Raw genomic sequence first — 14,735 nt, 5'->3', positions numbered from 1 at the left:
GATATTTTAATACCCTAAGAATTATATTGTTAGCAATTTGTATCTAAATTTATTAACACTATTAATGATTTTGAAAATTGAATTTCAAATAAAGTTTGATTTTACAATGAGTTTTGTTAATAGCTGATGAAATATAGAATTCTTTAGCCTTTCAAATCATTCAAAACTCATTAAAATTGACTAGAATTATAAAAAAAATAAAAATTGAGTTGAGATATTATTTTTTTTCTCTTTGATTTTTTTCTTCAAACTCTATAAAAATTGACATTACCAGTTTTAAATGAAAGCTAAATCGATAAAGAGTGAAATGGTGGTAGAATTGCAACCAATTAACTCTAAATGGATGCACTACAACTATTTAATTAACAATATTAATAAATTTAGATGCAATTCGTTAAAGTTTTGATTTTCATGATGTTAAAATGTCAAAAAAAATTATATGACCCTTTATGTTAAAATATTAAACTATAGGGTTAAATTTTGTACTTTCCACTTAATTTTAAATAATTCACAAATAAAATTTCTAGTTATATTCACAAATCATAATCCAAGAAAGCCATTTGACATGAAATCAAAATACAACTATATATGTCCATTCCTTCATGACTTCTGCCCCTATAGAGCTGCAAAGAAGGCAAGAATTGCCCAAGTCCTACTTAGTTGACATATCAAGAAAATGCCCTGGATGCAATTAGCTAGAATGGACCAATTCATCTATTAACACGTCAAGAATCTAAAATTATAATTTCATAATAAATGCATTTCATCCATTAGGAATGACCCAAATTCGAACTATTCCTCTTAACAGAAAAAAAAAAAAAAAAAAAAAAAAAGGACTTCTTCTTAAATTTACTCATCTATATTTAAATGGGTATTAGATATCATATGACTTTCCGTACTGAAAGTTTCAATGCCTTAGATAGACTGGGTACTACTACAAAACCAACTTGTCCATCCAACAACAAAATAAGACAATTTGCTTATATTTATTACAGTCAGAAAATGTACTTTTAAATTAACCTACTTTGATCCAACTGTATCTTTTGTCTGATATTTGTTTCGAAATTAATTTTCATGTTAAAATAAGATTTTATTTGTTTAATTACGTCTTACTTGAAATTTTGATTATGACTACTTAGATTTAGAAAAATGTTAATTAAATTTGTAAATCAATATGTCAAGTTACTTGTGAGTTATTTATATTTGACTTGCAAAACATTTAAATGTTAATTAAGTTGAGTTTGAAGTTAAATAATATCAAATTGTGCAATTTGAATCATGTTCAAGTCCATACAATCTCAAGTATCTTGCTTAGTACTTGATTTGACTAAGTCTCTTTGAATGTTTAAATTCAATAAGAATTTCAACCTATTTTATACTAATTATAACATAATTTTTCTTTACCTAAATTACAAATAAATAAAAAAAGTCTAATCTTAACCCAAAAAAAACTTGAAATTTTCTTTTAGTCGTATTTTAAGATCATATACGAGATCAATAAACCATAATCAAATCAAACTCTACATTAAGCTTCGAGTCTTAATCTTGATTTTTATATCTATTTGAGCTTAAAAAAATATATCACAGAATATCATAACATGATAATAAGATAAAATTATTTTAAAATAAACATTATTTGAAAATAAGCATTCAAGTTTAATTATAAACAGACTTAAAAAAATTAAAAATTTATTATATCATAGAATATATAAAAATGCAAAGAAAGGAAGGAATAGATAAATTTACTCATAGAGCTTATAAATTAATTAATTAATTAGATTAATTTAATTTTTTATTATATTATTTATAATATTAAATTTAAAAATACACAGTATTTAATTTTTAAAATTATAATAAATTAAATAATAAATATTTACGCGTGACATAAATTAATAAATATATATTTATATATAATTACCCAGTAACAAATGGTATAATTGGTGGTGCCGGTTATGGAATAAAGACATTAAAACAGACAAGATACAACCACAAGGAGAAGACCGGTTCACTAAATTTTGTCCACAAAGGAATGATGTAAAAGGAAAAGAGTATTAAATTGGAAATGAAGTGCATGTTTTTAGATTGTTAAGTTTTAGACTGATTTGTAATGCTCCCTTTTGAGTCGGTGAGGTGTGTCAAACCCAAGCTATGAACTTCTCTTTTTCCTTTTTATATTATACAAACTACTATTTAAGTACAAATTCAAAGGGTTACTCAGAATCAAAAGTCGATTTTACTTTATTCTGCTTAAGGGTTCTGTTCATACGTATTTTAGGCTTTATTACTTTTTAACGGCTTTTTGATTTGATTTAAATGCCTGTTTCAGCTAACATAGAATTTTGATTTATATTTTAATTAAAATATATTCTAAGAGTGCTATTTAAAAATATAAATATCTCATAAACAAGATTATATTCTCATATTAAGTATAACGCAACTTCAACTTGACTTGGCACCCGTCATTTCAATTTCTTAAAAACAACTTCTAACACCGGTTTATCTACCAGCTCGATTAATAATTTAAAATATTATTATACTTAAATACAGTTTAAAATTTATTAAATTTTATTTATTTATATAAATAATTAAATTTAAATAAATTTTTATCGAGTCTAATTTTAAAATAAAGCTAGTTAATTAAAAATCTCTAGTCACAATATTAAATTAGTTTTGAATCATCTAATTTGAATAAGTAACCCACTGTTAAACTACAAATTTTTAATCCATAACTAAATTCATTTGTGGACTCGGCCAAAATATATATATACAACTGATTCCAAGACCAACTATTTGATTTTTTATTTTCTTTCTTTAAAAAGAAAAGATAGGGACACAAACGAGATTTTCTTTTTTAATTGTTAGGGAAGAAAAACAAAAACAAATGTGCGCTAGCGTTACTCACCCGGTCGCCTGGCCTCCTGTCATTCCCGCGTTCTTCTCGTTTTCGGGGGCCCATTCTTTTTACTTTGATTTTGTCTAATTAAGGGACCCCACACTTCTTTAATATTTTGCTGTGACTCGGATATGTCTCATCCGATTCCTATCCTTTGTTTTCAGAATTTCCTTCTTCTATCACTTTTACCATATTGTCCTTATACCTTTGTCACCAATGCCATCCTTTAAATGTTTCTATAATAATATAAATCATTCAGTTCATGTCCATTTGAAAATTTCCATTTTTGTTTCCTTTTTCTATAACATCCTTAATAATTACACTGATTTATGTACCGTAATTTAAATAAAATAGTAAATATAGATCAATTGTTTTATTTATACATTAAATTATAAAATTGAAGTCCTCTTATGTTGAACTTGAATTATATGGTTTATTTTTTTATTAAATAAATAAAATTTTATTAAGATTTAGATTAAAATTTTAAAAATAAATAGTCTCAATTATTTATTATCAGATAGTTCAAATAATCTAAACATGGCCCATCATATTAACAATATGAAATGATCTAATTTTGTTTTAAGTATTTGTTACAAATTATCTTTTTTTTTATTAAAATAAAAAATACTTGAATATGATAAATTGGTTTATATTGTAAAAGTGTTTATTAATTAGTGAAAATTTTCTATTATTATAGTATTGGGATGAGTGGGTCCACAATTATACTCATGAGCTGTTTTCCTCTATGAAGGAAATATAAAATAAGGGTTCTCTATCCGAATAATTGGATGAACATATATTTGTTGCTAGAATTTCAATAGAACTAATTTTGTCCAATTACTTCACAATTTTCTTTTGATTTAAAAAAAAAAAAAAACAATAATCCAAAATCATAGTCAGAGCGGGGGTAAAGTAGTCTTTTTAGAGATATAAGCATCGTTGACAAAAGGTAGCATGTGAGCATCTCATGGGGCATAATTAATTCAGCAGCTGTTAAAGAAAATAAATTCAATAAAAGACAGAGGGGGTAGTTTAGTAAATTTCATATACAGAAAAGGTTACAGCTGAGAGAACTCCACTTGGCAACGTTCTAAAACTCTTTGATTCTTCTGTAATATGTGAAAGGAAAATACCAAAAGGGGGACAAAGAGAGGCTAAGTTGCCGACCAATAGTGAAAATGGGCCAGGGGTAGATTAGTCAACAATTTTAAATTTAAAGTACATAATTCTGTTTGCACCAATCTCAATGGGTCTTCTTTGTACGGTCTTGATTTATCTTCATTTCCCCTGATTTGCGGAGACCACTTCTATTACTAATGTTGGCCATTGTTTAATATTTTTGGTTGGAATCTAGTCTTTTTTCTTTTACATGTATTTTTGCTACTTAAGCATATAATTAGGCTCATTAATCAATCATATTTTAAAGATACAACAAACATTTAAATATTTGAATTTTAGTTTTTCACTCATTCTAATATTTTAATTTTTAATTTAATTAAAAATATATATATGAATTTTATTTTTATAATATTTTTAATTTTTAATTCAATATAACAAATATCTGAATTTTATTTTTAATAATATTTAAATATTTATTAGTAATACATGTTGATATATTAAATAAAACTACATATAAAAAGTAATATATTAAATAATCCATTTGTGAGTATTGGGTAGTGATGGCATATGATATATACAAGCTTTTAGGTTAAAACATAGAAAATAATATTTGGCTAGATGAATATCTCCATTACGAAAAATGCATAATTGAAAATAATTAGAAAGATGGGTCCTCTTGTATAATTTTTTTTAGGACAAATTGATTACAAATTGGATCCAAACTTTAGTAACTTTTTATATTGCTTTATGTTGATATCATACAAAAATAAGGAAAATAATTAAAGGAAAAGAAAAGTCCTATGAAATTATTATACTAAACATCATTTCAAATAATAACAATAAGTTCTTCTTCTATGCAACTATTGCAAATTTTATTATATCAGTCCTTAAATTAATTTTTTTCTTTTCTATCAACCAACATAATTCTAGATTTTTTCAATAGAAAAGGTCAATATTTATCTTAATTCTTATTTATGTAGTGATATATAATGCATATATAAAATTATACCTTAATTTTAGAATATTAAAAAATATATTATATATTACATAACGCATAAAAATTGGAACAAATATTGATACATTACGTAACATTACTGTTTTCCAAATTGCCAAGAATAAGTATTTGCAATTTTACCCCTGCCGGCAGCGCAGGAAAGAAGAATTAGAATTTTTTGAGTTTCTGAATTTCATGTGCTTTAGTATTCTGTTAGTGGGAGGATGGCACATTGGTGTGAATTTTATGAAATTCGAGTTATTCTTGTTTTTATGAACTAGTTTTTGATATTTGTGCATTATTGGGATGTAAAGAAATTCAAAACTTACAACATTTATATAATTTCGCTTTTAAATAATTTATTTAGATTCGTGAATATTAATATTCCTCCTAATGTAAATTTTCTATTTTAATATATAATTGGTGTTTTAATGTACTAATACGAACGAAATCATTTTATAAATAGAATTTAAATATTATTAATCTCAAAAAAATATTATCATATGTTTAAATTATGGTGTGTATGATTTTTTATATAAAAAAATATTGTCTGTTTCTAATTTTAATAGATTATTTTTAATTTATACAAAAAGAATATCTAACTTTTTCCAGTTAACTATTTTTTGAGAGATTATATTTCATTAATTTGTTAACAAAATTTATAGTAATTCAAATATTAATGGATTTGTTAGTTTATTAATAATTTTTGAAATCCAGAGAAAATAAAAGTATTAAATTAAATAAGTAGAATTTAATTATAAATATTAATTTATATTAATTAGTAAAAGACATTTAGATATTTAATTACTAAATTAATAACTAAAAAAACAATTTATAGTTTTCAAAAAATTAAAAAGAAAAAATAACCTATTAAAATTAGATTGAGGAAATGTAATTTTTTTTATTACGTAACTAGAATTTTTTTTTTAAAAAAAAAAAGAAAAGAAAAGGAAAACGATAACCATGAAATTGAAGTATTTAACCGCGAATTTGCAGACTTTTCAACGAAGAAAAGTCAATTGTTTGGCCAATTAGATATTACATCACTAAAGCCGGTACAAAAACACCAATCATTATTCCCATTTTGCCCTTCTCCCACTACACACTGAATACATATAATACAGCAACTGCGAACGCCAATCATTCTCTCTCTCTCTCTCTCTCCCTCTCTCGCCAAAACCTCTTCTTTGCTCTTTCTAAAAGTCCGTACAATCGCCCCTCACCACCACTCCAACACCCACTGAAAATTTTCAAAAAAAAAAAGAGAAACAAAGTTAAAATATAAATAAACTAAAGAGCTCAAATTTAAAGAAACGCAAAACGACGAATCAAGAAACGCGTTGAATGCTGGAAGTAGCAGTGGCAGTGGAAGAAAGATAGACGGATGATGATGATATCTTTGTTATCTTCATTAACAAACCTGACAGTTGCAGCAGATTCATTATAATTTGAAAGCAAAAAACCAGACCAGCTTGTTGCAGAAGGGTAATAACAAGTAACCTTCTAGTACTGAAAGCTCTTCTGATCTTCAATATCCTGTTTCGTTTTTATGGTTCTTTCTCTTTTGCCTCTTTTTGGGATAGTACAAAAAAAAAAAAAAAAACAAGGAAAAGAAATGTCTCAGTCTGATACAGTCAATGGATCTGATGGCTGTTCTGTAAATGGTACTGGCATTTTGGTAATGATATAGTGCAAGAATCAAGAACCTTTTTCTTTTATGTGCTTTTCTGGGTTTTTGGTTGCTCAAGAACACAGTGAAGAAAAGGAGAATATTGTTCTGGTAAGTTAATTGCTCTACTTGCATAATTCTGAGTCATTATTGTTCATTCTTGGAAATGAGAAAAGATCAGTTTTTGAAATCTTTTTTATTTTTTTTTGGAGATCTCTGTTGTTTTTCTTGAAATTTTTTATAATCCCTTTGTTTCTTTTACAGGTTTAAACAAGACTAAATACAACTAGCAAGAGCAGAGCCTGGACTTAACAATGTCACTGATGATCAAACCACATCCCCCTCGTTACAGAAACAACAAAACAACAGCAACAAATCACAGAGACTGGACACAGATCTACACAATCTACGGCATGGATCAATGGCAAACACTAATATTCCTGTTATGCCACGCCATTTTTTTCACCATCTTATCTATCCTTTTCCTATACTACTTCGACCCGTTCTGTGAACTCCTGGAAACATGTGTCCTTCACTTTGCAACCACCACCAGCACCGCCGGGGTTGCCCGTTTCGCGGCGGGGTTTACTGGGTGCGTGACGGCTCTGTCAGCAGTCTGTCTGTTTTTCGCGGCGGGAAACTTCTTTTACAGCGCGGTTGCGTTGCATCATGAGATGGCGCAGAGAATGGTTAGCTATGTGAATGATTGGTCTAATGTTAAGTTAGCTCTTGACATCGGATGTGGAAGAGGGATTCTATTGAATGCTGTAGCTACCCAGTTGAAGAAAACCGGTAGTTGCGGTCGGGTTGTTGGGTTGGACCGATCTAAACGGACTACCCTGTCTACTCTCCGAACTGCGAACATGGAAGGTTGGTTGCTGACTTGTACTTCAGTTACTTTACCACTAACCTTAACGCGTTTATGCAATAAATTCTTATTTATTTCTTTTTCTTTTAACATGATCTTTTTAATTTAATTCTTCTTTTTACACCATACTTCCAAGAAACAATACTTAATTCAGCTTAAAATTTTCTGCTAACAGAGCTTAGCTTTTCTGGGCTTCTCTCCCTTTTTTTTCTGTGTGAATTTCAGAATTTAAGTTCTTGAATGTATGATTTGAAACTCATTTTGCTTAAACAAATAATGGGATTAATTATGAGTTTCTTTTTTCTTTTTCTAATGTAAACAGGAGTTGGGGAGTATGTAACTTGCAGAGAAGGTGATGTGAGGAGCCTACCATTTGGGGATAACTATTTTGATGTGGTGGTATCAGCTGTGTTTTTCCACACAGTGGGAAAAGAGTACGGTCACAGGACGGTGGAAGCAGCAGCGGAGAGAATGAGAGTGTTGGGGGAGATGGTCAGGGTGTTGAAACCCGGTGGAATGGGAGTGGTGTGGGACATAGTACATGTGCCGGAATACGTCCGGAGATTACAGGAGTTGAAGATGGAGGACATAAGGGTTTCGGAGCGTGTAACTGCATTCATGGTGAGCAGCCACATTGTGTCGTTTCGGAAGCCTGATCAGCATGTACTAGTAGGTGGACTCAGTGAGGTCAGGCTGGACTGGAGATGCTGATTATGGGGTATAATATTACATCTCATAGTTTCTAGTTAAAAAAATTAGAGGGAAAGAAAAAAGAAGAAGAAACATGAAGAAGTGGAAGAAGAAGAAGAAGAAGAAGAATAGGAAAAGAATTGGTAAATCATATATATATATATACACATAAGTTTGATGATGAGTAGGATACTTTCAGATATCTGGGGAGACGAAGCCGATCCAGATGCATTTCTGGAAGCATATATATATATATACATTTTCATGTAGTTTGTCATATATGGTTGTCAATGCAAATATTGATAGCTTAACTATCTGAACTCTTTTTAACAGAGATTCCGATCCTGTAATGGAGTTAAATATTAATTACTAATGACTACTGATATGGTTTCTGGGAATGTCATCAGAATGCGTGGCTCATTTCTGCAGCACAGGAGAAAAAAAAAGGATGAATGGAAGAACTGACAGGAAACCATGAATCTGCTAAATTTCAAGTTAAACCATATTAATGGAGTTCTTCGATTTTTCTTTTCTACAGGTTCTTTTATCATTATTGCTTCAAGTTATACCTGATATTGTTATGTATAACCTTGAGAAGAACACCAGATTAAAGTGATCAGCAAGTGATTTTAAGCTAGATTGAACATAATTTTGACAGTACAAAACTCTGTAACCGTTCTAACAATCATAATTTAGAGTAGTTTGTTGCAAAAATATCTAAAATATAGTAATATTTTTTGGTCCTTACTTTTTGTAAAGTTGTCTCCAGTCGTATCCTGCCAATTTGTTGAGATTCCTGGTTCTTTAGAAAAGCAAGATGCACCAAATTAGTTAGTTGTTGTGTTTCTGCTAGTTAGTTGTTGTGTTTCTGCTATATACTTTTCTTTCAAAGCATCACAGTATTGGTTGATGGGTACCCTATGACAAACATAAAGGCTTCATTTGATTTCTAAGATAGCAAAATCAACTTCACTACTTAAAAATCTCACTAGTGACAAATATCATTATTCTAATCACAGATGCTTTAAATCTAAATCAAGATTGCAAAATTAAATATCCAGACGTATATCTAACTAATGAAAATTATATAATGAGTAAACGACAAATTTTTAAATCTCATTAAATTTTAATTATGACCCGGTGTCCGTCTCGTAGAAAATTTTGACCTCGTAATATCGCTTTTGAATTTGCATATAAATTTAAATTTAAACAATTTTAATCAGAGTTTTGATAGATTTAGACTCTTCAAGAAACACTTAAAATTCACTAGAATGGACTCTTGAGAAAGAAAAATGGGAAATGTCACTGTAGAAAATGTAACAGTTCTTCATTTTGAAAATAATGTGGCATTGCCTGGTTGAAAAGATAAAACAGTGAAATGAAGAAGTGACAGGTTTGAGTTGATGCAACTTTGGTGGATAGGATGAGCACAGATATTACACAATTGGATATTGGGTTTTGTTGTCATGTCATAATCTTTGATCTTTGATAGGGAAATATGTAATGTTAGTGGAGGTGACTCAGAATGAGTTAGGTTGGATATTTAATTCTTGAAAAATTTTACACTTTCTAAGATTGTTACTGAGAAAGTTTAACAGAATTTACTTTCTCCTGTCAAATATTAAAATATCAGTCACCAAACCATACAGAAGAAAGAGTTAAATTTGGGACTATGATTACAGGGAATGCATGCTTGAGTCCTATTATTAGTTAGTAGCTTATTTGGAAAGCTCTACCTTCCTCAGCTGTTCAGATGAGGAATTTCATTATTATTTAATAGCAGGAAAGCTCAAGTGCTGTTAATTAATTTCTGCTATTGCTGCCTTTTCATGTTCTACATCTCTTCTACAAGCTACTTCTATGGTTCAACTGAGCAGAGCCAAAACTATCATAATGCTTATCATATTTTTTAGCTTAATTATTAAAAAAATAGAAAAAAAAACCCCTTAGCATTGAACTCAAATTATATTTAATATTAGTAGTAAATAATTTGAAATATAACTTAAATAATATATATTGAAATTCATATATTCTGAGAAAAAAATAAAAAAAAAATTAGCTTAAATTTTCTAGATCTGTCACTGTCTATTAAGTGCTCTATAGTTCTTAAGATTCCACCATAAAAAAATAATAAAAAATGGAAGAAAGTCTACTGGGTAAGTTGCTCAAAATGGAGGTTAAAATAGTTACATAGTTTCTCAGCCTTGAATACTATGTAAAAAGACAGATTCTCAGTGAATTTATACTCTTATGAAATTAATAGCTATTTGCTATTTATTGCAATGTTTGCAATAACAATCATTTAGTATTGCATGTGTATTAAGTTTTTTTTGCTTAATGTACCCATATCATTTATGGTAATTGTTGCTAACTTTGAATTTCTTTTGTGCATATTATATATGGGGTAGATTCATTATTTATTATATCTTTTCTTTATATATAAAATGTAACTAGAGTTAGATTTTAATATTATTAAATTAAAAATCATATACAGATTAATAGCTAGTATTCCAATTTACTAAGAGATACATAAGAAATTTTATTCATATTTTTATAAGATCAAATTTTTATATGTGATTAAATCAATTAATTTGACGAATAAACTCGAAATGAGTAAATTAATCAATCCAACTCAACGAGTTGAGTTAATTTTCCAGATATTTACCAATCACTACTCACTCTAAGTTTGTGATGCAAATGAAAGAAAATTGAAAGAAAAGAAAAGAAAAAAAGCCAATATAAATGCAAAGATTATGTCATGTAAACGTCCACACCATGTTGAATTTTCTTGAAGCAGAGTGTGCAATTTTCATTTCAAAAGAAGAAAATCTAGAAATTATGTCCAATAAAAGCAAAAGAATTAAATAAATGAAAAGGGGTGGACCGAGGGCAGCACATACTTTCCAATTAGTAAAATAAAAAATTATGAAATTTGATGGTGGTGATTATTGGTAATATTAAAGATTTTAATTGAGCCATGTGTGAGTTCATGACCATGACCATGTGCCTTCTGCACTTGCTTTCTTCATAAAGCCAAACTTAATCTTTAATTTTCCTTCAATTTTTAATTTATATGTTGGTGCCCTGGGGAACACCCCAGATGCTCTACTGATGCATAAGCCTGGTCCCTTTCTTTGTGTTTTATGTCTATGATTGTTTATTTTTAGCTCATACCCCTACTCCAACTTTGCCTTCAAATTCTTTGCTTAATGGTCAAGTAGTATCACAATCACTTTCCTCCATTTGTACTAATATTTCTTTAGGAAAAAAAATGATAAAGAAACTTATATTATTTATGTTGAAATTAAAAATCTTGCAAGGAATTAAAAAGACAGAAAATACTCTTTGGTACATTAATTGAGTTCAGTTTTTTTTTTTTTTCTAATTTTAGATGATAGAGTTTTTATTTATTCAAGTAGTGAAGGTTGTATAATAAAAATAGTTATCTCTTTAAATATCTTTTATAATGAAACCAATAAACTCATAGATGTTAGAGAGGAATATTACTAAAATCAACACTTTTCTAACTTTTACAAGTCAGAACGCTGAATTGATTAAAGTAAACTAAAATGGAAAAAAGAAAAATGAAATCATATTTATATTGCACCATCGATCTATCTAATTAGCTTGAAATCAAGGTTTTATTTGAGGTAGCTATTTTTGGTTTATTAAAGAGATGGTGAAGAAGATTTGAGTGTAGTGGCATTTGTGGTGGGGTGTGAGGGGTCATAAAGATCTTAAAGAGCATGTGATTTGCATTTGAAAGGAAGGAGGAGGACAAAAATGACATTTCAATTGAGATGGAATTTCATGAAGAGTGTTTAGTGGTTAAGAAGGTTGCATGGTAAGGTTGTTGTACAGTCACCATCTTATTGGACCCATTTAGATGCTAACATTTGAAATGACTTTGGTTAGTTGGGAGCTAAAATTTCCTGCAATTATAAAGATTTCAATAGCTTAGTTTTCTTTGAGATTTTAGTTACCTACAATGACACCTTCTATCTTCAAACACCCTAATAACACATTGACTAATACAATTTCCACTTTGTTCAATTTAATTAAAATAAAACGCTTTTTTCTTTACATATAAGGGGAGGGTACTCCAAATTCAAATATTACATCTATAATTTTGTTTGATTGAATATCGATCTTGGAAAAAATCTACTCTTCAAAGATGGTATTTTCCTGTAACCCATAACCTTCGGTCCCATGGTCTAGCGGTTAGGACATTGGACTCTGAATCCAGTAACCCGAGTTCAAATCTCGGTGGGACCTTTTTTAAAGAACCTCTTTTAAGAGTCTTCTTTAACATTTGTGATTTTTTTTTCTTTAATCTCTATGTGCTTTTTTAAAAAAAAGTTTTAACCCTGAGTTTAGGATTTTTTTTCTGTAATATCTATGAACTTTTTTTTTTTTCATTTTGTTGAACCGAGAGTCTAGGACTTATAATTGATGATAGACTAATTTACAGACTCGGTCGTGATCTATATTTTCAAGTATTATCAACTTCTTTAGTTTATAGTATCATATGTTTATCCTTTATAAGAAAATGGCTCTTAAGGGAAGAGATGTAATATTGAATTTTATAAAGTCATTGTATATTCTCGGTTAAGAATCTTTTTTAATATTTGTATAATTTTTTTCAATATTTATGTGTTTTTTTCTTCATTTTGTTGATAATTGATGATAGACTAATTTATAGACTAGATCTTGACCAATTTTTGAGATATTATCAGCTTCTTTAGCTTATGGTCTCCTTGTTTTGCCATTTATAAAAAATGAACTCTCAAAGAGGAGAGGTGGTACTAAATCTTATAATAAATTTTTTTGACTCTTAGTTAATATGAAATATGGTATCGTTATCTATCCTCGGTTAAGCAGACTAAAGCTTTGATGCGAATTCCCACCATAAACAGAGACAATGATGATAGATTAATCCATAGACTAAGTCATGACCCGCATTTGAAGTATTATCCGTTTTTCAGTTTATAGTCTCACGATTTTATTTTTATAAAAAAATTTAACTCTCAAAGGAGAAAAATAGTATGGAATTGATAAGACTATTTGTCTTTGACTCTTAGTGACGATGTCGCAAATTATCTACTTTTTAATAATCAAATTAGTTAGTTCCTTAGGCTTTTATTTGATAATTATAAAGTCCTTAGTCTTTGGTGTTAATCAATCCAACCAAAAGATTATTGGAAAAAAAGTCAGTATAGTCCTTAACAATAATTATCAAACTTAATAAAAATAATTTTCTATTAAATTAGAGCAAAAAGTAAAAGTTTTAAAGTGATTGAAGATGTATGTATTATTTTTCTATCTCCTTATGTGTTTGCGCATATATACATTTAAAAACATTTCTATTATAATCAACCCTCTTAAATATAATATTTAATAAATTAATACATTCTAAAGAAACGAACTCCGTTCGACATTGAATAATTAATAGATCTATTTAATAATTAATAAATTTTAATAACAACCCTTTATATTTATTTATTATTAGAGATATATTTTAAGGAGAACTAGAGCACAAACAAATAAAAATAGTTCTATTATTATTAATATAGAAAAATATAAAAATTATTTTAGATATACATCTATATGTATTTTAAAATCACTTATTTAATTAAAAATAAAAGGTTTAGTTAGAATATAAATTCATTATTATATAAAAATTTATTAATTTTAAACTTATGCAATACAGTATACTTTGAGTGTTGGTTAATAATTATATTAAATTTTCAACTATTATAAATTTAATAAATTAATACTTCTAATATTTAATACTTTTAATTTACAAAGTATATTATTTATTAGAGGATAACTAATTAAATTTAAATAATTTCTTTAAAAAAAATCAAATCAGAGAAAATATTTTCTTTTAGCAATACTTTCTCTTAGTTTAACAAAAGAATCAACTCATATCTTTTATTTGCTTTAATATTTCATTTTAACACAGTTTGTTTAGTGTCTAAAAAATATTAAACACTAATTAACTTAATATTGATTAAACATTTCCAATATTTTTTCTTACTACAACATTAAATTATAGGGCGTAAATTAACAGAAAATAAAAATTTTGAACTTTTCAAAATGGATAAAATTAGTATGAAAAAGCACAACAGTATTTATATTATTTAAAATGTTGAATTTATATTAATGATAAATGAAATTAAAATAATTATTTATTTAATTAAAAAATAAAGTTCAATTTGACTAACCTTGTGACTTAGACTTAATTTAGTATTTTTTAGAAATTTATGAATGTTTTAGTCTAATTCTACATATTTAAACCAACTTTTTAAAAGAAAAATCTTTTGAAAATAAAAAAATAATTAGAATAATTTGTAATATTTTATAATTTTAATATAATTAAAATAATCAAACAATTAATAACTCTTACCACTATTTTTGTTACAACCATCCTCACCTCCAATACCTTCATGGCCTTTAGCAACACCACAACTATAGTTCGCCGGCACATTATCATTATTAA

At 27.7% G+C, this 14,735-nt stretch overlaps 1 protein-coding gene and 1 non-coding gene across 2 annotated transcripts; both read left to right on the top strand.

The window, feature by feature from the left end:
- Window positions 1–6,147: 6,147 nt before the first annotated feature.
- LOC8282945 lies at window positions 6,148–8,636 on the top strand. Its single transcript, XM_002525705.4, has 3 exons — window positions 6,148–6,786; window positions 6,940–7,545; window positions 7,866–8,636. Exons 2-3 carry the CDS (start codon window positions 6,990–6,992, stop codon window positions 8,252–8,254), a joined length of 945 nt encoding a protein of 314 aa, XP_002525751.1. The 5' UTR covers window positions 6,148–6,786; window positions 6,940–6,989; the 3' UTR covers window positions 8,255–8,636.
- Window positions 8,637–12,436: 3,800 nt separating this feature from the next.
- TRNAQ-CUG lies at window positions 12,437–12,508 on the top strand. Its single transcript has one exon. It is a non-coding gene; the product is annotated as a tRNA-Gln (tRNA).
- Window positions 12,509–14,735: the final 2,227 nt, after the last annotated feature.

This window comes from Ricinus communis, chromosome 9, assembly GCF_019578655.1.
Source record: "Ricinus communis isolate WT05 ecotype wild-type chromosome 9, ASM1957865v1, whole genome shotgun sequence".
Taxonomy (NCBI): Eukaryota; Viridiplantae; Streptophyta; class Magnoliopsida; order Malpighiales; family Euphorbiaceae; genus Ricinus; species Ricinus communis.
Note: the sequence above shows the minus strand (reverse complement) of the source record. Positions and strands in the feature narration are given on the sequence as shown.